The 24,949-nt window shown below is 46.2% G+C and overlaps 3 protein-coding genes across 3 annotated transcripts; 1 reads left to right on the top strand and 2 right to left on the bottom strand.

Moving 5' to 3' along the window:
• Positions 1–811: 811 nt before the first annotated feature.
• Positions 812–12,021, bottom strand: pelp1 (proline, glutamate and leucine rich protein 1). Its single transcript, XM_068588233.1, has 19 exons — positions 11,877–12,021; positions 11,623–11,687; positions 10,846–10,951; positions 10,572–10,721; positions 10,277–10,348; positions 10,113–10,172; positions 9,832–9,988; positions 9,246–9,378; positions 9,070–9,157; positions 8,790–8,878; positions 8,571–8,684; positions 8,292–8,442; positions 7,864–8,017; positions 7,702–7,757; positions 7,466–7,599; positions 6,599–6,701; positions 3,880–5,481; positions 1,915–2,229; positions 812–1,249 (listed from the first exon to the last, which is right to left on the bottom strand). Exons 1-19 carry the CDS (start codon positions 12,015–12,017, stop codon positions 1,157–1,159), a joined length of 3,783 nt encoding a protein of 1,260 aa, XP_068444334.1. The 5' UTR covers positions 12,018–12,021; the 3' UTR covers positions 812–1,156.
• Positions 12,022–12,098: 77 nt separating this feature from the next.
• med11 (mediator complex subunit 11) lies at positions 12,099–14,485 on the top strand. Its single transcript, XM_068587954.1, has 3 exons — positions 12,099–12,304; positions 12,616–12,746; positions 12,870–14,485. The coding sequence occupies exons 1-3, from the start codon at positions 12,235–12,237 to the stop codon at positions 13,092–13,094; spliced, it is 426 nt and encodes a 141-aa protein (XP_068444055.1). The 5' UTR covers positions 12,099–12,234; the 3' UTR covers positions 13,095–14,485.
• Positions 14,486–14,603: 118 nt separating this feature from the next.
• Positions 14,604–24,949, bottom strand: arrb2b (arrestin, beta 2b). Its single transcript, XM_068587772.1, has 15 exons — positions 24,918–24,949; positions 24,623–24,763; positions 20,702–20,732; positions 20,551–20,611; positions 19,559–19,603; positions 19,274–19,470; positions 18,662–18,789; positions 18,401–18,536; positions 18,230–18,314; positions 17,978–18,050; positions 17,272–17,409; positions 17,058–17,141; positions 16,729–16,805; positions 16,555–16,609; positions 14,604–16,290 (listed from the first exon to the last, which is right to left on the bottom strand). Exons 2-15 carry the CDS (start codon positions 24,643–24,645, stop codon positions 16,200–16,202), a joined length of 1,224 nt encoding a protein of 407 aa, XP_068443873.1. The 5' UTR covers positions 24,646–24,763; positions 24,918–24,949; the 3' UTR covers positions 14,604–16,199.

Here is a 24,949-nt window from a genome sequence, read left to right as displayed (position 1 = left end):
CTATTCAGTGTTCCCTTGGTTCTCTTAGTCTCTGATAGATAACAGATGTGTGACACAAAAAACCCACCATGGAACACCTTAGTGAGGCGGTCACACTTCTCGCAGTCCGAGTCGGGACACCACCAAGGTGGTCACCATTGTTAATGTTGGTGCAGAGGTCACGGACGGGAGGCACCTTTCCTGGAAGAAAGAGCAGCTCAGAGCTGTCGAGGTTGAATGGTGCGGTGTGCAGACATGCAGTGAGAGACGGCAGCCAGACAGAGATCCATGCTGCAACCTGGGGTTCAGACCGGAATCATTACACTGAATAAATGAGCCGAGTGACTTGGTGTCAAGCCAAAAGAGAAGGGGACCCAGAATGGATCCCTGAGGGACTCCAGTTAGGTAAAAAGGTTCAGAAGCAGAACCTCTCACAGTTACCCTGCACATGTGGCATGTGAGGTCAGATGTGAACCGGAAGAGTGACTTAAACGCGACGTTGAACTAAAGGAAACGTACTCCAAGCAAAGAGCGCCATAGCGGTAACTTTGAAGTATGGACTTCTCACTTAACCATCTGAACGTAAAGGGGGAGTTTGTCTCTTTTGAACGGTTTGGTTTTATTGGTCCAAGTGTTCACACATCTGGCTGAGATTTCTGCCATCACAAAAAAATAGTCGAGTTATATTTTTTAAATTTCCCAAAAACAATCTCTTTCCATCGTTCTGGTCACAATGGGTCAGCGACCGACGTCATTGGGTTCGTTCACGTAATGAGGGGAAAGAAAAAGCTAAATTACTGATGCGATTATAACTGCAGGTGAAAACAGTGTATGCAAGTCACGCTTGATTTATTTTTTTCAATCGTTTATAACAAAGCAAATGACAGTGATGACAAAACAAAGAGCATACAAGGTACGCACAGATCCAAGAAAACTCACTTCTTATACTTACGATGGGACAGTAAAGAGTCCCAACGGCCGGCGCAGTGCGGCTCCCAGCTGGCAATACAGTTAAAAGAAAAAAAAAGCATGATGCTGATCTGGACACTGTTGAATGACTGTAATGAAAAGGGAGTTGCTCTATGGAGGCAACTAAACCCTGGAAATGTCACAAGTAATCCAGTAACTACTGTATCCACGGCAACTTCAAATCGCATCAGTCCAGGTTGGTCTCTATTTATGAGCGGTTCGACCCGGAGGCGCCGTCTTCGTCGTCGGGCGGACAGGCGACGAAATCCGCCAACATGGACGCCATGACTTCATCGTCCACCTGCAGAGGCACGCTTCCATTAGAGGTGCGTTATGTTCAAACCGACAAGAGCTTTATGAGGAAATAGTTCCATTCACCACGTGTCGAATTAGTACATGATTCTGTTGTATCATCCCTGATGGTTTAAGATAATCCAGCTGGGGCAGCTTTTTTGATTTAAGGGTGTCTGAAATATTTATTCACAAGATATGATGTGTGGCAGTTATGTGTTTGGCAGGGTCAAAGACACTGTTATCAATACTTGTATTTTGAATGGCAAAGTCAAAAAATTTCTATTTTTACACATTAAAAAGACTTTTAGATATTTTTATGGAATTGGAGCCAAAAACATTATTTTTATTTTTTTTTACGTTTTTCATGTTCTGCAGGGGTGCAATGACAAATTAACGGCTACAGTGTGCTTAAAATAAAAAAGGTTTTGCTCCCAGAAATCCTGACCCAGAACCATTATGCCAAACTAAAACAGCCAATACAAAAAAAAACCTTTTGTGCCACTTTTGCATGGCTGTGAGGTTGTGATTGTTTCTACGGTCGTCTTAATTTCATCAGCATAAACTTTCCGTACTCACATTAGAATAAACTCTGGTGATTTGTATTACCGTACAGAAACAGACAAGTCTCCTGTACCTTTAATACTAATGTAAATAATCTCCATGAACCGTTACCTTTTTCTTCTCAGTGACTGGCCCCGCCTCTTCCTCCATGGGTGTTTCCTCCCTCTTCCTCTTCAGTCCTTTCCCCTCCTCTCCAACTCCATCACACTCTTCTCCTCCTCCTCCCTCCGCCTCCTCAGCTGTCACGCTCTCTCTCTTCTCGGCGTCCGTCGTCTCCTCTGGCTCTTTTGGACTCGCTCCCGTCGAGGTTTCGGGATCGGCTGCCGCCGCGTCTCCCTCTTGAACGGCCGACAGCTGCTCCTCCTGATGGCCGGGCGACTGTTTATCGCTCGCGCTGGCTTCCTGTGCCGGCTCAGCTCCCAGCTCCTGTGGAGGTGAAGGGAGTCTGCTTTAGTTTCCCTGGAACAACAACAGCTGTATTTATCGACCACTACTGGAACGGAAACATGTGATGGAGGCTCCGAGGCCCCTGCTTGAAGAGGGACGAGTGCTTGGAGTTCTGCCGGTTTTAAACAAGACTCCTCATTCTAGCCCGAGTGTGCCTTTGTTATAAACACTCCCCTTTTCTTAAGATATTGTAGAAAAAGTATCACGATCATTCGGATAAGCATCAAGTCTTTTTTAATATCTAACACCAGCCTCCATTGCTCCCCCACTTTCGTCCCCTTTAACCTCTTGGACCGGACCTCCTTCTACCAAGTGAACCGTCGACTAAATTCAGCTAAAAATAAAAACACACCTCAACTCCTTTTAGTCCACTTTAGCTCCTTTCAAAGGATATGTTTAATGGACTCCTTTTTGTCCTGTCGAACGGATAGTTTGTATGTTTTGAAGTGTGGTAGTATGAGTCAATATATTACTACAGTAGATGAGTTTGGAGAAACAGACACCAGAGTACCAGCACAGGAGCGAAGTAATGTACTGCTGTGGATGTATTTTAGACACCTAGTTGAAATACTTTCACAGCTTCACCCTGGTGTCGGACAGCCCTGTTTTGTGTCAACGGAGTTTCCCCGACGGTAAATGTTGAGACAGTGAGCAGAGAGGCAGAGCGACAGGCTCAGACCGACAAGGCCATCGCGGCTTTTATCCTAAAATAAGGTTTCTATCTTCTCTATAAATAGAACGTTTTTAATGTGATTATTTGTTTTCAAATGTTTTCCTTTAAATCAATGTTTATACTGAGTATAAAAATGGGGGAAATGTTGGAAGAAAAACAATATTCACGCTTAATCATTTACTATTTCATTGTTATATTCAGACTTCCTTTGTTACTGTCTCTGTTTAATCTTACATACAAACTCAGCATGTCTCCTGATAGAAGTGAGACTGAGGAATCTGTATGTTTCAGTCTGAAAGAACGTGCAGTTCCTTTGTTATCATATGACCGTTTCTTACAAACCACTCTATAGGACGACGGGAAAGGTTCCCGATTAGGCCGAAGACGTCATGAGGGTTTCTGTTAGTGGGTCATGATGAGTATTTAAGAGGTGGTTCTCTGAGAGATCTTTGAGCAGTCTTGGATATGCAATTTGTCTATCACCTTGTACTTCTGACTCTGCTCCTTCCTTGCAACGAATAAATGTTCTTGTTTTAATGATTTTACTCCGAGGGGGTCCAGTGAATTTTTCTAAGAGTAAATTTCTCAAAACTCCATCTCCCGACTAACGAGACAGACGTCATACAACCCCACTTCAAAGCATGCAGACTATCACGTCAACTGCTTTCACAGCTCAGATTTTATACGTTTAGTTTACCGTATATTATAAATCAAAGTTCAGCTCCTTTCTTCACACTTAACACGGAAGCTTTCAGCTCATACAAAACTCACCCTTCAACTCCTTTCGGTTGCTTGGACTTCAGCAGCATCCCTGTTCAGCTAAATGCAAAGGACCCACACTATTGCTTTCCCATCATCTAACTCAAGTTTTAGAAGTTTCTTTCATCCTTCCACCTTTCTGACGCTCTGAAGTCGTCGTTATGCCTCAAAAGGGAAATTTTAAAGTTGCGACTAACCTGTTGAACCTGATTGGTTGTGCAATCTTCTGCGGCGGCTGTCAGCTCGACCTCATTGGCTCCCTCCTCCCAGGGCTCCGCCCCGTCCAGCACCACCCCCGCTGCCCCTCCTTCCTCCTCGGTCTCCTCCCTCTCCTCCAGTGCTCCCCCGGTGACGCACAGGATCTGCGGCATGGTGGGGTCGTCCATCCTTTCGCTCTCGTCTTCTTCCCCCTCCCCCTCCCGCGCCTCCTCCAGGACCCCGATGCTCTCCACCTTCTGCACCTTTATCCGGTCCTCCGCGAACAGCGATCGGTTGGTCTGGATCTCCTCGATCCCTCCTTCGGCTTCTCCCTCCAAGCTGAATCCAGCCAACCCCTCTTCGTCCATCGCCGCTCTGAGCACCTTCCCCCCCGCTACACCCGCCTCTCCATCGTTGTCCTCCGCTCCCTCCAGTGGAGGTATGTCCCCATCCTCGTCCTCCTCCTCTTCCTCCTCTTCTAGCTCTTCCCCCTCTTCTTCGTCATAATTATCATACTCCCCGTCGTACAAGTCCTCCTCGGGGAAATCGCTCACGTCCTCCTCCTCTTCTTCCTCCTCATCCATCCCTTCCTCCTCCTCGTCCAGATCCTCGTCCTCCTCCTCTTCCTCCTCCTCCTCCTCGTCGGTGCTGTTGATGTTGATGACGGCGGAGTCCTCGTTGCTGGCGGGCGGCGGCTGGTGCTGGTGCAGGTGTCGCCCCTGCTGGCCCAGCTGATTCTGCAGCTGGTGCATCTGGAGCGGCATGCCCATGGGGCCGGGCTGGCCCGACGCCGAGGGCTGCATCAGCATCTGCTGGAGCTGCGGTCGGCCGGGCAGCGAGTCCCCGAGGCCGCCCGGCGGAGCGGCGAGAGTGTTGGAGTTCAAAGGGGGCACCAGGGAGACCACCGAGGAGTTGGGAGGAGGGAAGGAGTTGATGGCCGTGGCGGAGGTGGTGAGGAGAGGGGAGGAGGTGGCGAGGTCATTGGGGAGCGAGACCCTGTCTATCGTCGTGGCGGCGGTGGGCACGATGGCGGCGGGGTCTCCTCCCGTTAGCGAGACTGTAGCGCCTCCCGGCGCGGCAGAGGTCATGTTCTGAGCCCCGGAGGCCGCCGCCTCGTCCTGCTGGTTCTCCAGGTTGAGCATCCCCGGCGGAACGATGACCACGCTGTCGTCCGAGTCGCTGGCCAGAGAGATCTCCACGTCCTCCGCCTCCTCTCTGTCGTAGCGGACGAACACGGGCCTCTGCCCCTCCGGGAGGCCAAGCCCGGCGGGGTCCTGCTGGTGGGACAGGATCATGTCTCCCGGGGTGGGCCCCTGGCCCGGCAGCCCCGGCACCAGGGAGAGGTGGTTCTCCAGAGAGCCCAGCAGGGAAGCGGGACCCAGGCCGATGGAGTGGCGGGTGGGGAAGGGAGGACCGGGGGCGGGGCCCCCGAGGAGCGTTGGCAGAGTGAGTCCAATGGTGGGCCCCTGGGAGGAGGGGAGGACGGAGGCGGTCGGGATGGGTTTCAGGGTGAGAGGGGGCAGGGGAAGAGCGATGGAGGGAGTGCGGGGGTGGAGGAGGGAGTTGCAGACGGTGAGAGCCTCAGAGCAGAATGTAGAGACCTGAGAGAAGTTTAGAGGGAAATGCTCATTAAAAACTGCTCCATATAGAACCATAGTACATGACATTTTAAAACCGCCTTTTGAGATACATTATTACATAACACTACAATGTATATTATATAATTGGATTAAAATGATTGATGCAGTTATGTGTTTATTCGCTTGCTTGCATGTATATATATATTTATACTTATTTCTTACTTATGTATAGATCTGTTACCCCTGTTCCTGTTATTATTTATTTTATTTTATCTGTGTGTTTAGCTTAGCTTATTGCATTGGGATGCTGCTAGTATGACAAAAAAATGTCTCCTTGGAGATTAATAAAGTACTTTTCATTCATTCATTCATTCATTCATTCACGTTAATGTTGCAGCTGGTAAAAGTGGAGCTCATTTTAATTTTTTTTTATATACATTTCATGTTACTTTATATACTGATTGTGAACTTCCCCCTGGGGACCAATAAAACCTTATTGATATTGTTATACTGATAATAGCATCATAACTTAATTATTGATTAAGTGTGTATTGTTTATCTGAATTTGCAACGTAAATAAAGCTGTCAGATATAGAGTACAAAGTATAATATCTATCTCGGAAGGAGAAAGTAGAGGAACAAAGACATACTCAAGTACACATTTGAGGTGCTCGTCCTTTACAATACCTGAATAAACGTGTTACTTTGTCAATGGGTATGAATGGTTAGTTAGTCCAGATGGGCGGGTGACAGCTTGCATGGGGACTCCTGTCATCAGTGTGTGAATGATGACATGTACCGTAATAGTCGGGTTACTAGTCGCTACTGCTGTCGGTGTCCCCGCTAGCTCCCCGCTAGCTCCACGCTAACCACTGAAGGTAGCGGGACCAGCCTCGGGCAGTAGCAGCAACAGCTGGGAGCTAGCTGCTAGCAGCAGCACTAGCTTGCGACAGCGGGGACACCCACAGAAGGTAGGAGCGGCTTGTAACCCGACTTTTACGGTAGTGTGAAAGCGCCCTGAAACATCTTTAGATCTACATAAGTTTTGTGAACGACCTGCTGCCTCACAGCGAGGAGTTTTGCAGGTATGAAAAGTCCTAACTCATCGAGCCGTTCCTCAAACTGCCTCAGCGGTCACCTTGAGGTTCCGGTCATTGCGTCCGTTGCTGAGGATGGACACGGCGCAGTTCAGAGGTGGAGGCCAACAGGGCGATGGGACCAGGACCAGAGCCAGCAGTAACCTGGAAGAGCCACAAGAACAAAAACACAGATATGAGTCCGTCGACACTGCAAAGATCCAGCAGCCATCATCTGTCTCACCTCCAACACAGGGGTCAACTCAGGCAAGAGCTGTCTAATGAAAATAAACTTCAGTTGCATCATGGGTAATGTAGGATCCAGTGTTTAGGATGTTAGCTGATCCCAGAAGATGTCTGCTTGTGTTTTACTCTCTAATCCCCGTCATATTTTCGTCATATTGTATGATCGAATTAAATCACGTGGTCAGTCTGCCAAGAGATCATTAGAGAAATAACATTTGGTCACAAAGTTTTTTTAAGTGGAATGTTGGCCACCTGAACGCAACCCAAATGATCAGACAGCACTTGACACGTATCATAGGCATTAACTAAATAAAAAGGTAGGGTTGATAATCTTCGTCAAATTCTTTGGGGTATTTCTGTTGAGATTCTCATTACAATCTGACAGCAATCAATTAACCAAATGATCTGATGTTTGTAGTTTACCTTTATGAAGATAATGTTTGGGGGCGGGGCCCGTCAGTGTCGCTGACTTGGTGACTTTCAGCAGCTTTTGGAGCTGGTGCTGCTACTTTAAACACTGGACTAGGTTTTCAAGTTGGACCATTTTATTGTAATCTTGCACACTCTTAGGTTCTCAAAATCACCAACACTGGCTTTATTTAACAAATGAATAAATAATCCACTTCATATAGGATCTTTCATTTACATTAAAAGTATAACAAAACATTGTTGCACCCTCGTACCTGTACAGCTCTCGTCGGGGCAGCGGGCTGCTGTACTGCCCGCTGACGCCGCCGGCAGAGTCAGACAGAATGCTGCTGCTGGACTGCTGCTGCTTCAGACGCACGCACAGCGGCAGCACGATGTCATGGAGACGCTGCGAGGACAATTGGAGCAAAAATAAATAACTCACAGACAGAATAACCTTTTGCTTTTGACAAGAACAAACCGAGACGTCCATCGAGCGAGCAACATTTACCTTGTGTAAATCATCTTTCAGCAGTGTGCCGCTGGTCAGGATGATTTGCCTCAGTGCTGTGAAGAGAAGAATTACATGTGAGCACAGCAGATACGAAGAAGACCGGCAGACCGTTAAGAGCCGAGTGTATCGGATCGGAATCCAAGAGAGGCAGCGTCTCACCCCGGAGGGCCAAAAGGCAAGTATCCTGATTAGCCAACTGGTCTCCTTTCCTCTGGAGCGACGGCCCGACTGTGTCCGCCATGACCAAATGTTTTGTCCTCCGCGGACCAGGCTTCCCTCCCGGGACTGCGTCTGCCGACAGTCCCGCCCGAAGCTGCAGGATGGGACAGCGAGACAGAGCTGAAGACAACACTTCACGGGTGTCCCACCCGTAAAACTACTGGATACCCTCGGGTTCAAAAAGCTAATCCATAAAAAGCAGGCGGATTGTTTTGGTTGGGATGCATTGTGGTTAAATATGGATTATTATTATTATTATTATTATTTCAATGTTCATCGTTCAGGAGTTGGTTTGACCACAGAGGGTTTTCAGACATGTTAATGTGGGGAAAAAGATAAAACATTTAAAGTAACCGCGTGGGACCGACCTTGACAGACTCCGCCCCCGGTGTGATGTCACTGAGCAGGTGAGTAAACAGGAGTTCGGAGTGGCCGGGGCTCCCCTGAAGGATGCTGGCGCAGGCTCCGGCCACCTGGACCCACAGCTCTAAGGCCCTGTACACTGAGACCCGCACCGAGCTGAGGGACGAAGACGACGCACACGGGACAAATGCTTCAACAAGACATTTAAGCGCATGAGCTAAATCAAAAAGGGTCCAGGCAACGTGTGCGTGTGTGTCCCCACCACCCACTTTGTAGAAAGTTACCTGTAGGCTCTCTGCTGCCCCAGACTGGCTTCAGGTTGAGGCGTCCAGGCCGACAGGGTCTGAGAGAACAGCCTCTGTAGCACAGCGGCGTACTGGACCATGCCGCCACGTACACTGCAACACACACAACCACACACAGCATCAGCACTACACAAATAGTATGCCGTTCAAGTTTATGAACTCAAATACAAACGTGTGTTTGTGCACGACGATACTCACGCTGCGATAAGAGCCGATAGGACCTCCAGTGTGTTCGTGTGTATGACGGGCAAGACCAGCAACCTCATACTCCCATCTCCTGATAAATGCTGACAGACAAAATATTGTTTATTTGCATGTACAATTAAAAATGTCAGCCAGAGGTTGAGTCCAGTCTGGAGGTAGTTCAAGTTTGTAGTTTCATTTATGAGTTTGGTTCTTCAGTGTGATAAAATATCAGGGGGTCTTGCCTCCACACCCGCTATTGTGAAATACTGAATGTGTGTATGCGTGTGCTCACTATGCTCTTGGAGCTGACAGCGAGGACTCGGCACACCAGGTTGAGTATTGTTCGGACAGGCAGCCGGACTGCGGAGGCTGGATCCATCCTGATAAGAGAGATAAGAGTTATATATTTTTTCCAAATGATTTGGGTGAACTATCCCTTGAAAGAGTATGTGTGCATGTGTGTTGTACCTGAGTGTGTGTTTGAGCGCCAAACAGACAGCTGTGTATCGGTCCTGGAGCTGCAGCAGCAGCAGAGGATCCGACTGGTCGAGGTGAGGGAAGGCCAGCTCCACGCCCGGGCCTTCGTACTGCACCGTTCCATCTGTCGGGTGGAGAGCACACCGCACTTAATGACGTCTTCCTCGGCTGAGGTGCAACCAGGCAGCAACCTCCGGTTCTGCCAAGTAACGCCGAGGCAGAAGTGTCTTAAATCATGCATTCTCTCTCCTGACCACCAGGGGGTGACTCTTCTGGTTGTATAGAAGTCTATACAAATGACTCTACTTCTCTCGATTTATTCTATTCTTTTTATACAAAAATAAACATGGTGACAATCATAATCCATAGCAAAATGACTTAACTCGAGGCTTCAAACCAGCAGTGTACAAAGCTATGGGATGTCTACAACCACATCTTATATACGGTCTATGGGTGCTACGTGGTGCTAGGTGAGCTCAGCTAGCAGTGTCAGTCAGCAAGAAACAATACACACAATGAGGATTTCAGGAAAAGGGCTCTATAGACAAAGGTAACCATCACAGACAGAAACGTGTACCTGTTTCCGAACCCTGGTAGATCTGAGCCAGCAGCCCATTGGCTGAGGCCAGCAGGCAGTGAATCTGATTGGTCCAGCCCTCAGCTCTGCCGGCACCCACCCCTCTGTCCAACAGGCCGCCCAGACAGGGCAGGCGGCTATAACACAGGCAAGCCATCTGACAGAATGACAATGAGGCGGAGTTACTTCATATAAGAAGCAGTTTTGATAAGATAATAACGTTAACTTTAGAGTTACAATTATTATGTTGTCAAAAGAAATCTGCTTTGAGAGTCACAAACCGCTTGTGTTTTCTTGTTGCTGCTGTCCATTTTGGAAAGAAAATACGCTCCCAGTTTGCCCTAAAAAAATAAAAATTCAAAATAAAGGCTCAGTTTTTCTTCATCGAGAAACATATCCGTCGCTAAGGTCTTCTTCATCTCAGCCGTCCATCTTTGTGTCTTACCCTGAGGGATCCACAGGCTCTGGGGTAGAAGGTCATACAGGCCGTGATCCCCTCCATGGCTGCCAGTTCACACTGAGATCACAGGTGGAGCAAAGGTAAGATGGCTGCTACAACCGATAGTCACTGTCAATTCATCTAAGGACTACCTGATTAAGTTTCCAGAGCTAATAAGATAATAATAGTAATAATAATAATAAAAAGACCCAGAATATGGCTGTATGTACAATGTAATACTCGTAGCGGTGGTGACTAGAATGTTAAATGTTCATCTGCAGCGTTCGATAGTGGCCCTCACCTCCTTCTTGAGGCCCAGCAGAGACGTGAGGAGGCCCAGGATGGAGTTGAGGCCGACCTCCCTGGCCAGCTCCGGCAGCTGCGACGAGTACTGCAGCAGGTCCTTCAGAGTGTTCACCGCCAGCTGGATGGTCTGAACCGGAGACTGAGACTAAACGGTGAAAAAAAAGGGAGGGAGACTTTCGGGTTTTCCACTTTGCCATAATTCAGGTTTTTAATAGAGGCAGACCGGCGGCTTCGGGTTTGTGAGTGTGTAACGTGTGTACGAGTCATACCTGTATGACGTGCTGCAGGGAGCGCAGCCAGGAGTTGCAGTGCTGCTGAAAGAGCTCACTGGAGCTGTCCTTCACCATCATGGAGAGCAGGCAGAGACCCTCAAACCTGCACACACACACACACACACACACACACACAGATGTAGTCTCCATGCTAACAGTTTCCATGCTAACACTAACACAGCTTGTTTGTTATTTGTCGGCCCTTTTATGAGGTTTCAAATTTGGATCGATATATGAATCAAGACTGTGTTTGACAATAAATGTAACATTAACACTAATAATGTACTTTTCCCCCTCCTTTAAATCTAGAATTATATTCATCTCAATTATAAAATGAAATTGTCACACAGAGAACTTATAGTACATGTGGTAACGTCATATCTTTATCTTAAAATGTTGCCAAACTTGAATCGTTGTTGTAATGCAAAGTGCTATTGGGTATGTATAACACAATTATTTATATAACAAGCAGTTTGGATGTTTTTATATTCTTAAAAAATGTTTGGTCTTTATTGAGCCTATAGGCTTGTCAATATTTAAGTTAAGTGTTTATGTTTTTGCCAGTCTAAGGATTAGGTTACTTAACTTTACAAGTTGATGTATGACAGGCAACAATTAATATAGCAACGCTAATAGCGAAATACAAAGCTTAATTCAATAATGACGGAAATATTTTTATTTTTTTACTCATACCGAGTCTCATTTCTGAACTTTTACCATGTTTATTGTGACAATTGGCTTTTTAAAATCGAAATGGGCATGTCATGTTCTCACCTGGTCTTGTTCGAGCCCAGTTTGGCATTGCTGAACCCCACGAGACCCCCGACGGCGCTCGCGCTCTGCAGAGATAAACGCAGGCGTTAAAATGCATGCCTCAACTATGAGTTTAAAAGAAAAACACCGCAACATATGCAGCTGCTCCAGATGTCAGCTCAGTGAGCCACAAAGCGTGTAGCAGGCTAACAGGCTAAGCAGGTAACTAGCCACCAAGCTAACGGGCTCCTCTCCTCTCCGGGCCGGGACTCCACCTGCGTCTGGAACACGCCATGTTCCCTGTAGCTGGCCAACAGGCCGGGTAGATGCTCTGGACGCTGCTCCTTCAGAACCGACACCAAGCCCTCCGTTAGCCGCATACCAGACGCCTCCCGCAGCCACGCCGATGTAGCCATGTTGCCTTACTGCCAAGCCGACGTCACAAGAGCGCGACGGCGTGACGTCTTTGTTGATGTGCCGCCTCGGTCGCTCAGCCCGCTCACGCGCCAGTCTTTCGAGAGGCGGACCAAGTAAAGCCCATTTAGCCCAGCTCTGCACCGGGTTAGCCGTGTGGACTCGAGCAGCACTCGTTCTCGCAGAGTGTTACCCGGTGTAGCGTCCCCGGACCCGCTCATGGCGAACGAGCGGCTCAGAGCTCTGGAGGATGTGGAGAAGGAGGTCGCGACGATCCTGCAGTGCGCCGGTGAGGACGCCAAATGGCGCAGCGGCTCTCCGAAAGCTGCACCAATGAACATGTTATGATGACTTTTGTGAATGTCCATCGTGTTTAAGCTAGCTGGTGAACATAAGGAGGAAAAATAAGCAGCTAAAGATACAGCTATCTTTCTCAGGAAGAGAAGAAGAACAAGAAAATGGCGTAAATATTGGACCTACGTTCACCATGTGGACACAAACATGACTCCATATGAATGAAATGTGTGCATATTATCAGAAAAGCCTTGTCATACGTACAGCTGATTGCACGTTGTTGTACTTGTACACTAACCCCTGCAGGTAACATAGTACTGGAGCTCTCCAAGGACAAACACAACGCCAGCCTGCTGGACCGACAGCTGGTCCAGTTCCAGGGCTCCGTCAACCGAGTGGAGAGCGAGCTGAGCGGCCAGATCCGATACCTCACACAGGTCAGAGACTCTGGTGGTGTTTGTGTCAGCAACAGGAAACGGTTCCAGAAACAGTTCCACCGTGATTATGCAGTTTGGCCTTTCAGGTGAATGTTTTTGTGTTTGTTTTTTTCTCTCCTGCAGGTAGCTACTGGTCAGCCGCATGAGGGTTCCACCTATTCTGCCAGGAAGGACTGTCAGATGGCTCTGAACAGAGCCGAGTACGCCAAGGTCAAACTGGGAGAACTGGGTCGCACCTGTGAGGTCATGCTGGAGCAACAACAACAACAACAACAACAACAACAGCAGCAGCAGCAGCAGCAGCAGCAGCAGCAGCAGCAACAACAACAACAACAGCCGCCGACATGAGAGCAGAGGGACGTTTACTGCAGCATTTCACTCTAATGACTGTATTTGCCACCAGCCTTAACAGTTTTTCATCAATCCTTTTCCAATTTTTTATACAAACACTGAAGTACCACAAGAAATGCAAAGAACAACTCTTGTGTTTAACAATATAGTTTAATAGATTATGTTTTCGGTATATTTTGTTGTTTGTAATGTGTTACGATCCCTCTAATACAAAGAAAGTTGTCCCAAATGTTTCAGCGGATTCAGACTGTGATCTTACGTATTTGAACAGACGGAATGCAAATTGTATCATTTTCTCAACCAGTCAACCATCAGTTTTGATGGAGTATTACCAGTGACAAAAATATAGTGAAAATTGACTTTGGGTGGTCATTTCAGGCACTCTGACTGAATGGGATCTTCAAGGGATGGTTCAGATGTTTAGAAGTGTGTGGAACCTCTCCAGGGTATTACAACAGTCGATGTAGTTTTGAGAACCAGCATGGGAACAAAGTAATGTATTTTAGACACCCAATTTTTTAAAATATCGGTTTAGTTGTACATTATACAACTAATTTATAAAGTATAGTATTTTATATATATTTTCATCTATTGCATCTGTACATCTGGGGAGAGGGATCCTCCTCTGTTGCTGTCACTCAGGCTTCTTCCCTTTTTTCCCTGTGAAAGAGTTTTTACAAGTAATTTACTTCACAAAACTTGGGCGTTGCTTTATTAGTGTGCGTTATTTTGTGACTTTAGTTAGTCCGAACTAATCCCCTTTCAAAACACCAAAGATACACAATAAAAAAGTAAACGATGGAGTTAGTGGTTGACCTGCAACTCTGTTCTGCGAGGTAAAAATTCTGTTTTTGTCAAAAGGAGTCTAGTGGCTCTAAAGAGAGCCAGTCAGAAAGGGCTGTCTTACAGCAAGGTAAAGCATTGGAAATAGTCTAAATATGGCGTACACTTAAACGGACGTAGATTGTTTCCAGTAATTCTTTTTAAATACGTCCACAGCAGTACATCACTTTTCTCCTGTGCTGGTATTCCGTCTGTTTCTCCAAACTCCATCTACTGTGCTAATGCTATGGAGAAGTGCCTCATACTACCACACTTCAAAACAATCGCTTTAACAACTTAAAAGGCAGCGAAAGAAACAAAGAAAAACATGATTTTTCTCCGACCGAGGAGGTTCTCCCTCATTGAAGTCAGCAGCAAACGTTTAAGTGTCTGAACCAGGCTAATTGGAATGAATCCTGATACTAATGGACGTTATCTGACATTTATTTTCCCCAAATCTGTAAACAAGTGTCTTTTGTCTTCAAAACCTCAGTGACGTATGCCAAACTGTCCTCATTAACGCTCCCGACGTCACTCTTATATCTGGCCTCGATACGCTTGCTCAACTATATTGTGGTGAATGACGCAGCTGTCCACTAGTCACTGAAAGGAGTCATTTCAGTCTTTGTCATGTTCGGCAAAGAGCACACAACACTCCATTCAACTGATTATTTGTACATTTTATTGAGTAAAATAACATAATTTCAATAAGAGTATCTTGTAATATGTTCTTCAAAATTACATGTGAAGGGTTTTATCCATCTCGGGTTTGGTTGGAATGATTAGAGCTGCCGTGTCTTTCACTTACACGGCTCACATTTTATCTTTATGGAAAAAATGAAAAAGAACATTTTTTTTTCATCAATTATAATCATGCATCTTCTCGGAAAGACTGTTCCAACTCCCCACCAGAGAGTAAATACAGCCCAGATGATAGAGCGGAGCGCTCTGACAAGAACAGTAACGTTACAGTGCTAGCACTGATGATAGCACATTGTGTACAGGTGAAGAAGAGCTGACCTCCAGTGGTGGAAGAAGTCCATCGCCTAAAAATACTCCATTATACGTAAAAGTACTGAATGGAAAATGTAACTTAAAGTGTCACATGAGTATTTTCCCACTTTGTCTCAAAGTGACTAATGGGGACAAGGACCTCTTGAAATTGGACCACATATGGGATGATAGGGACCAGGTAAAACAAAACAAAAATAAAGTTACACACACAAAAGGCACAATGTTGTAACACTCGTTCCCAAACCAGGAGGAATCGAGTTGGCTTTCCACCAACAGGGGGAGGGGCTTAATTTGAATGTGGAGTTCACAAACCACAAGTAACAAATCCTTCTCATTGTGCCTTTAAATACATAAGCATGGACTAAATGTACAAATTAAACAATCATTATGCAGAATGGCTCCTTTTAAAGTGTAATATGATCATAGAATATTATGTTATTAATTCTTAAACATTTTAATGTTATAGTTTGTGGAGCCAATTTGAGATACGTTGTACTAATAGGTAGATTATCAGTAGAATACTGCATCAGATAAACATAAATGTTTTTTTTTTATCTACAAAGTTACTATGAGTGTCAAATAACGTAGTAGTGGAGTATGAAGTAACACAAAAGCAAAGTACATCAAACAGTACTTGAGTAAATGTACTTACATTCCACCACTGTTGATCTCACGCTAAAGCTAGATTGAAACAACCATCTGGCTGTTCAACAGACATTAAACATCAGTTTACATCACGGTTAGTTCACTCCATAGATATTCCACAAAATACAAAAAATAACTATAAAAATAAAATCATTCCTGTTTATTGAACTATACCCTCTCGCTGCTCCAAACACTTTTTTTAAATTGAATTCATTATAGTGAGGCGGAGGATAAATCAATAGGAAGCAGTCAAAGTTAGAGGTTCCCCTGAAGACAACAGCTGGCCTATCGTCAATATAAAAATACCACTTTTTATACCTTTGTTTAAAGTTGTTAGAATCATAATTCCTGAATCACAGCAGCGTGTATAATACTGATACCAGCAGAAAAAGTCAAGCAGCAGCACTTTCTGCAAACACATCTCACTGCAGCCTCGCTTGGCTAAATTGACACTATAGTTGCCCGAGTCAGACACGAACATAGAACCAGTATGAGAAACATCGAGTAGCCGACACAATAAATGGGACATTTAAAACTGAGGAGGCGGTCTTCACAAGTTCTTCTTGGTGGGTTCTGGAGGGTTGAGATGTCCCGGGTGTTCCACACAGACGGGTGACCCTGCTAACAGAAGGGGTCGCCCTCCTCCTTCATCCCCGTTAGCCCCAGGCGAGCAAAGTCTTCAAACACCAAGTCATCGACCTGAGGCGACGTGCTGCGAAGAGAAACAATGTCTACGATTACTAGAAGATTCACCGAGGAAGGATTCAGTCGTATGCGGATGATGGAGCGGTTTATCAATCTAGATGGTTTTGGTGTGAGTCTGCTTTTCCTCCAATATAAGGGAAGTACATGGCACTTAAACAAACTAAACTCTACGGCAACTTCCCATTACGCGGTTACTTAAGATTGAACTCGCACCAAACCTGTTCAGATTGAATAAATGCTGCTTCGCACGCACTCGTGCACACACACTTACTTCATCTCAAACTCGATGAGGTTTGCATCCACGGTAGCATCAGGCTCTGGAGCGACTACAAACAAGAACACATTAAGTGATTAAATGACTCTCTAATCCTCCCAGCTCACACGCTACACTAGTAACTGTTATGAGGTGTGTGTGTGTGTGTGTGTGTGTGTGTGTGTGTCCTACCTGTCTGTGGTTGGGAGCCGGACTGGTCTAAAGGTTTGGGATGCATCAGAACAAAAGGAAGTTCCACGGCTACATCCCTACACACACACACACAAAAGCATCGGCCTCGTTACCACCCACCATATTAAAACATCTGAAATCTGTTTTTACCTCTTTAATCAAATTTAAAGAGAGAAAAAATATCACTCAATATCATTTTGCTAACATTTCAACATTCAAATGGATGCAGCCGAACCAGAGATGTCATTTTTATTTTATTCCACAAACGCTTCCTGATTGTCAAAGCACGGCGGTTAGATTACCCACAAAGCTTGAGTGGGTTCACCTACCCTCCACGCGACACCACCAGTTTGATTTTGACTCTGTAGGAAACCAGGATCCCCATCATCTCCTTGTTGGTCCCTTCTTTCACGCTGCAGGGCACATTCAAACAGGTATGAGAGACATATCCATGAGCTAGTTTGGAGAGAAAATAGTCCCCTTTTTCTGACAGATACAGATGTGTGTGTGTGTGTGTGTGTGTGTGTATTTGTGTGTGGGTACATGGTGCTGGAGGCCAGGTTGGTGTCTTCATGCTTCAGCTTTCCATCCAGGGCCAGGCCTCTCTTTTCCCTGTTGGTACCCAGCATGGGGGTCAGAGTGTAGACCTGGCAGGAGGTGGAGCTCGGGGAGACCTGGTCACTGAGGTCGTGAGTGAGGGTAAAGGTCAGGGACAGAGGAGCACAATGGAACGTCGTTAATGAAATGCCTCAGGAGGCTGTAAGATATGTTGCTGCTATTTCATTCAACGTTCAGCTGTGAATAATGTAGCGTCACCTGCATACTAATGCTAGCCACAATCATGGATGATTGTAAACAGAACAAGACCTAAGATGTATCCCTGTGGAACCCGTTTTTATGTTGAGAAGTGCTAATACTTGTAAGGCCTAGATGGCATGATGGGATTCTTAAATGGGTCTACTGGACAAAGACCAAGAGGCCCAAACTGTCAGGGCCCCCCCCTTGGCCATAATCTAGAAAAAGTCCCTCAAAGAGACTTGTCCAAACCAGGAAGACTCTAGACGACCACAGAGAAATATAAAGACAATACAAAGAGACACAAAATGACTACAGAGTGACTCAAAACCCCAGAGAGATGGCTGAAATAACCACGATTGCTGTCCTGCATCTGTAGTGGAAGTCCAAGATGAGCCGGACTCCAAGTCAAGAAATGAACAAGAGGACCTTATAGAAGAAAAAAAAAACTCACTCTGCTTCCACCTGGGCCACTGGACACTTGTACTGGGCCGTGGAGAACAGACAGATGTCGGCATACTGACGAACTGGCAGACAGAGAGGAGTTACTTTAGTAGTTCCTTTAGCCCTCAGCCCTCTACCGTGTCAACGAGGACGAGTGGGATCAATACTCGACTGCAAACAACAATACGTTGTGGTGAAAAAGTTCTTTGACTACGTTCATTTCAAATGGTAATAACTGAAACCGTAGCGCGAGAGGAGTTACCGGATATCTTCACCCTCTTCACGCTCTTGGTGGAGTTGTTGGTGACGTGGACGTTGACACTGATGGGCTCACCGTGGTAGTACAGCTGGAGGGAAACAGAGGCTTAGCAGTGTGTGTGTGTGTGTGTGTGTGTGTGTGTGTGTGAGTCATCAAAGTGTGCAAGTGTGTCACCTCTTTATCCAGCGAGGCCTCGAGGTGCAGAGATCTCTCGGACATCAGGAAGCTGCGACTGGTCTCCACCATCGGCTGAGGACCCGGCTTCTCTGGAGCGTACTGGACCTTCCGGATCAACAGTTGCACGGAGTTTCTGCACACGCACACGCACACGCACACACACAGCAGGTTCACGTGCGGTTCCTTCGAGCGCCTCACTGTATTGGGCTCGGGGGGGGTTAGCGCGGTCGTAGGTTCAGGTGTCTGAACGCGTCTCACCTCTGGTGGATCTTCTCCTCCGCGGTCTTAGCGCAGAACGCTCGGAGCTCGTAGTCCACGCCACACGCCTTCCCCGTGTCCTCCGCGCCCGGCTGGAGGGTCACTGAGCAAGGCAGGTTCTGGGGGATCTGACACGAGGTCAAACAAGGTGAAATCCAAATGGCGGCAATGAAACAATATGAAATCTTCTGAATCTGAACATAATTGTTTTCTCTACTGTGTTCAGGACTTAAGAACCAGAATAATACAAACTTTTTCATTTCAAATCATCTGTGAAACAGTCGGTGAATAAAAATTCACCACCTGTTTTAGCAGGTTAACTGTTTTAAAGTTGTATCAGGATTAAGAGTGTGTTGTTGTAATGTTCAATTAGGCCACAAGAGGCTGAAGCGCACCACGACCACATGTTCTAAATATCTTCCACGTGAGTTTTAATCTCTCCATGCTCTTTAAACACACGCTGCATGTATTGCGTGTCAGCAAGCTGTGACATATTGCGGTCGTGTCTTTGTTCTAGGCTCAAAATGCGTTTCAAATCAGCGGTAATCTGTTAGTGTGTCGGGGTCAGGGTGAAGCGGAGGCTCAGGTCGTGTCGGTGTTCGGGAGTCTTACAGTGAAGTGGAACGGGTAGGCGTGCTGACCCAGCTTCTTCAGCAGCCGCTCCTGCAGCCGGCTCGGAGGCGTCTTCGTCTCCTGCAGAGGAGGGAAGACCTGGACCGTGTTGACAAACAGGTCCTTCCGGAAGGAAAGGCCCAGGACGTCCAGGTCCTCGCGGCCGTAGCGGAAGGCACAGGTCAGAGTCACAAACACTGGGGACGGACGGAGGCATGGATGAAATGGATCAAATGGACGGTCATTCAGTCACTCGGTTACCTTGCGTCCGTCTCGTTTTCCTACCTTTTCGATCTTTCAGATACTCTTGGTCTATGAGGAGCACTCCGTCTAGAGAACACACACACACAACACACACACACACACACACACACACACACACACACACACACACACACACACACAGTTAGATCAGTCCATCGTTCTCATCCAAGACCATCCCCATCACCTCCCTCTGTGTTTGACAGTGACCTATACTTATGATGCATTCAGGGTCCCTTTTTTAATTCAGAAAATAATCAATTCCCAGGTGTGACCAAACTAACAACATTCATGATTCAGAGCTGGCACATTTCACTTCAACACTCTGGCTGACTCTAGATCATAGGATGCCGAAGGCTGCACAGGACACGCGTGTTGTGTCCAAATTTGGGCAAAATACCATCTCCATCTCACATTTGAGGTGGGGGCTCTTGTTGGCCCTTTTAAGATGTGTTTAGTTTAGAAATGCCGCCTCTGAACTTGTGGCGTAAGTATTATACACACCGGGAAAAGAAAGCATTTCCGCCGCGAAAATGTGTGTGTGTTTGTGTCCCTTTAAGGAATTAAGTGAAAGCTAGAGTAGATAAAAAATTATCTATTTGTTGACCAAACACTCAACTGCTTGTGTGTGTGTAAGTGTGTGTGTGTGTGTGTGTGTGTGTGTGTCTGACTTGGGTACCTGAAGGTAGCCATTTCCCTAAGGACTAGTTATTTGGGGATGGCTTGTGCAGTTAGCCGCTGTGAAAAAAAAAAAGCTGTGGCCCCAATTTAGAAGAAGCTGATTTTTGGGGTCAGTGGTTAAAGTCAGGTTTAGGGTAAGTTCCATGTAATGTTCCCAAAGGTGTCACGTCACTCATTGGCTTCTGGACCACCGTTTCGTAGCCTGAAGCCTCCAGTTCCTCATCTTGGTTTGTTGCAAACCGTAAAAACGTGAAACGACAACGTGAAAGGATCAAAGTTCTGCCCCCTGCTGATCATTAGAAATCAATTCAGAAAGACTGTGTGTTTAGACTCACCAACTGGATCTATGTGGTCTAAGTGATCAACAAAGTCTCGCTTCCCCAGATAAACTGTGAGCTGTGGAAGGAAAGAGAGCGATTACGATAACTCAGGAGAAGAAATGAGACACAGACCCACACACACAGACAGACACACACACACACCCACCTTGCAGTTGGGGCTGGACTTCTTAAAGACTCTGAAAAACGAGATAGAGAGCACATGTTGTAAACAGAGAGCGAGAGAGTTGTGTGCGTTTAATTTATTCATTGGAATTTATTGATATCAGCAACCGGTGCAGAGCCTCACAAATTCAAAGCAGCGCTGTGACTGAAAAGGCCCCTGACATTATTCAAGCAACCTGCTTCAGATCATTACAGATGTTTTCTGTGTCATGGTTTGGTCTCTCAGACTTCTGCTGCACCGGCCCTTTAAGAAGATATGTGGCAGAGGGTCTGCTGCACCGGCCCTTTAAGAAGACATGCGCCAGAGGGTCTGCTGCACCGGCCCTTTAAGAAGATATGTGCCAGAGGGTCTGCTGCACCGGCCCTTTAAGAAGATATGTGACACAGGGTCTGCTGGTCGATGCTCACATCACTATTGGAGCTCGGTCTTTGTGGCTTTTCCGATGGCCCAGCGTAGGGCAGCAACACTGTGGGAATATTCAAGATGGTAACTTCTCCATGGGAATTGATGGGAAATACCAGGAATAAAATAGAAATACAGCCGGGATTCATCAAGTCCAATGCATTTTATCCAAAGCGATTTACAAAATTTGGTCCCTACGTTTAACCCCTCCTACTTAAGGAGCAGTGGGCTGCTGGGAAGCACCCGGGAAGCAACTAGGGTTTAGTGCAAGTGTAGTCAAGGACACTTGGACATGAGGACTATGGGGGTCGAGGGATCAAACAGGCTACCTTGCAGTCCCAAGACGACCACTCTACCCATGAGCCACATCTGTCTTTATGTCAGGAGCCGACAATAATGTCACACCGGCTAACAGAAATAAACAAACAAATCGAGAATTTAAAGTGAAACTTTGAATTAAAAATGACTTATTCATTGGGTTGAACTTTCATTGATCAACAACTAAACATTCCTTTTGAACCCACTTCACAATGAGACTCTCAGGATTCCGTATCCTGTCCATGGATTTAGATTCATATGATTGTGTTGTGCAGAATTTGCTAAACACACAAAGTTCCCAGCCTGACAGCCGAGTTGCATTATGGGTAATCTCTGAAGCCATCGGCTATCGGCATTCAACCGAAGCCTGCTCAAACGTGATTGTACTCCTAAAAGGGTATTGACCAAACAAAAAACCAGAACACTTCCAATACCAGAATCCTCCAAACCGACCAGGATGACCCTGACCTTTCCCGTCTCTACTCTAAACATGACCAACACGTCAGAAAAGCTGGTCACATGACTAACACAGGGACAGTATTTGTCCATGTGGCGTTGCCTTCGTTTCAAAGTAAACAAGGGAAACATCAAGGCCTGCTTAGTGTCTCTGGTGGACATCAACAAGCTGTTAGTGGGAGCTCTCATTACACTCCAATACACACTAAAGACCCTGTATAACCACGTCATATTTCCTGCCCTTCACACACACACACACACACACACACACACACACACACACACACACACACACACACACACACACACACACACACACACACACACACACACACACTTGCGTAAACAGAAAAGAGAGCAGCTAGACAGCAGCAGCGATGGCTGGCAGCAGAATGAACTGTAGGACGGGGAGTTTACTTTTACATTTACTCTCACCGGCGTGTATGTGTGTGTGTGTGTGTGTGTGTGTGTGTGTGTGTGTGTGTGTGTGTGTGTGTGTGTGTGTGTGTGTGTGTGTGTGTGTGTGTGTAACAGAGCAGATTCAACAACAGCGTGGCGCTTGTGTCCCGATTAGATTACGCACACAGCGTGGAACAGTTCTGATCCTGAGGGACACATCAATCACCACAATGGAAAAATTGCAATAGCACTTAACGAAAGGACAATGGGAGAAAACGTTGCGAGGGGAACACACTCGAGGAACCATTCAGGACTCATTTTGAGGAAATCTCCACCCTCGGATTCTCTGATAGCATCAACAAGGCTAGATTGTTTGCGCAGGGCCATTTCAACAGGCTTCACGCAACACTGGGATCGTGACGAACCAGCTCGCGGGCTTCGCTTCATAAAACCATGAAAAACTAAATGAATGTCAATGTGTACACGATCACAAAAGCACGGAACTGTGGCTTCGTCGTTCACGTTATTGAGGAAGAAGATTGTCGCAGAGCAGAGCTGTCGTTGAGAGCTTTCAGGAGCCCACGTGAGCTCGAGGTTTATGCCCACTGCTGCAGTTTTGGGAACATTAGCAGGAATGTGCTGCCGTTTACATTCTGAGGACAGAAAACAGGGGCAAAGAACAAAATCCACATCCTGATTATCCACAGAAATGTCCATTACTTCCTGAGAAGAGGACACATGAACCCCTTCCTGTCAACCCCTTTATCCTACAGGCAACAGAAAACATGTAATCATCATAAAACTCAACTCAGCCAGGCATGAAGCTACTGAGGTCAGCACCGAGGACAGAATACAACCCACAACATGGAATTACATGAAAGTCAAATCATCAAATGTCAAGAGATTTGAAAGGTTTGGAAATGATCCAACTGCCAGCCAGCACTTGACCTCCAAAGATTTCTCATATTTACAATTTCACATTAACAATAGGTATTTTTTTTCTCCATTTTTAAGCTTGCTTTAAAACCACTTAAAAATAACAATCCATCCTGCAAGAATGTATCGAAAGCTAGCTAATATGAGGCTTAAGTAGTCTGGTACCCCCTCATATTGTTTTATATCATTTGTACTCTAATTGAAAATCAAGTAGCTCAAGAAAAGTATTCAGTGTATAGCAGGGTTGATAAGATGCACACACTCAGGGCTAATCGTACACATGTTATTATTGTATACATCTTGAACATATCTGAGTAGAAAATGTATCATTTTTAAAGTGTTCGATACATTTTTAAATCAACATTTAAATGACCACGTTGTGGGAATGTAGTGACAAATGTAGTGACATCTAGTGGCGAGGCTGCAGATTGCAACCAAATGAACACTCCTCCCTTTTCCAAGGTTGATGCAGGACTACTACGGTGGCCTTCAGCAATTAAGTCAAACCTCTGTCAAACCCTCGGTTAACAAAAGACCTCTTTTCAGACCACTACCCTTTAAAGGCCCTCCGACGTTTTTCTGTCTTTGGCGACTCCAAGTGGCACCACAGAAGAAGAAAAAGACACCGTCACAGAAACCTGTCAAATTGTCCTTCATCTCCCGGGATATCTCTTGTGTTTATACTGGAGACTTTCGCAGTGACATTTACGTCGAGACACGGGAATACGTGTCCGTCTTTCTCAAAAACCGTCTCCGACCAAACACGTTCAACTCCTCTGTTGTACCAGCAACATACGATAGCAGCAGAGTAGCGACGTTATGAGCCACTTGTGTCCGGTTTTAACTAAGTTAGACCTCTGTATATGGCGCTTATAGCCTGTCGTGTCTTAAACAATCAGCCACGTAAAAGTCAAAACGAGTATTCGCCTTTTTATGAGAGAGAAACGGTGCTACGTTCTTTCTGCTCCGGTGCTCGACACCAGCGCGTTTCTCTCAGAAGAGGAAGTTACGCCAGACCCCCTTTACAAAATCTATACTTTTCTTTTACGGCAAACGTTACAGCTGCACACTGGACACGTCCAGGCGAGACTTTACACTTTTCCGTATTTTTGGCACCCACTCTTCAATTCGGCATTACGTATCAATCGATGTTTATTGATGTATAGTTTTTAAAAAAAAAATCAATTTAAAGTCCTCTAAAATCCAGAGTCACGTGAATGTGATTTCATAGAGTTCTTTGCGCAGACAGCGGTAAAAACAGCAGATTGAATTGGTCCGGTTTAGTTGCATCAGTTCCCTTTTTCCCTTCCTCACGAGTAAATGTAGCGGAGCTGCGACTTCTCCTCCCGAACCGTGACAGAAACACAAGAGCCAACGGGGCGGTTCTCGTACCTGGTCCCCGCTTTGTCCCCCATCGTCTCTATCTCCTCGGTACCGTGTAGACGGTGGGTCTCGGTAGTCCTGGTCCGTTGTCTCTGCTGGTCCCGTGTGTCCTGCGTCTGCTGCTGCTGCTGCTTTTTAGAGTAATTCAGCCTGTTTCCGCAGTTTAGGGACAAAAACCACGCCTACATGTAATTTTGACGGACACCTTATAACCCAATATACTGCGATACACCTGCAAACCAGCATACATACACACAAACAAATATTAGTATTGGTGGCAGTAATAAGAAACAGGCTTTTCTACCTCAGTACACGTCTAAGGGAAGCTCCATGTAC

Source organism: Clinocottus analis, unplaced genomic scaffold (assembly GCF_023055335.1).
Source record: "Clinocottus analis isolate CAN_PGR_092001 unplaced genomic scaffold, fCliAna1.0.p SCAF_21, whole genome shotgun sequence".
Lineage (NCBI taxonomy): Eukaryota > Metazoa > Chordata > Actinopteri > Perciformes > Cottidae > Clinocottus > Clinocottus analis.
This window is presented reverse-complemented; position numbering and strand designations above follow the sequence as displayed.

What these genes read in the sequence shown, in the direction of transcription:
- pelp1 (XM_068588233.1), bottom strand. Translation starts at nt 12,017, where the DNA reads ATGGCTACATCGGCGTGGCTGCGGGAGGCGTCTGGTATGCGGCTAACG. An exon ending in CTATCGGCTCTTATCGCAGC is followed by an intron (nt 8,685 to 8,789) that starts GTGAGTATCGTC and finishes TGTGTGTTGCAG; the next exon opens with TGTACGTGGCGGCATGGTCC. An exon ending in GGGCAGCAGAGAGCCTACAG is followed by an intron (nt 8,443 to 8,570) that starts GTAACTTTCTAC and finishes TTCGTCCCTCAG; the next exon opens with CTCGGTGCGGGTCTCAGTGT.
- med11 (XM_068587954.1), top strand. Translation starts at nt 12,235, where the DNA reads ATGGCGAACGAGCGGCTCAGAGCTCTGGAGGATGTGGAGAAGGAGGTC. An exon ending in GACGATCCTGCAGTGCGCCG is followed by an intron (nt 12,305 to 12,615) that starts GTGAGGACGCCA and finishes TAACCCCTGCAG; the next exon opens with GTAACATAGTACTGGAGCTC. An exon ending in AGATCCGATACCTCACACAG is followed by an intron (nt 12,747 to 12,869) that starts GTCAGAGACTCT and finishes TCTCTCCTGCAG; the next exon opens with GTAGCTACTGGTCAGCCGCA.
- arrb2b (XM_068587772.1), bottom strand. Translation starts at nt 24,645, where the DNA reads ATGGGGGACAAAGCGGGGACCAG. An exon ending in AGACCACATAGATCCAGTTG is followed by an intron (nt 19,604 to 20,550) that starts GTGAGTCTAAAC and finishes TGTGTTCTCTAG; the next exon opens with ACGGAGTGCTCCTCATAGAC. An exon ending in CCTACCCGTTCCACTTCACT is followed by an intron (nt 18,790 to 19,273) that starts GTAAGACTCCCG and finishes ACCTCGTGTCAG; the next exon opens with ATCCCCCAGAACCTGCCTTG.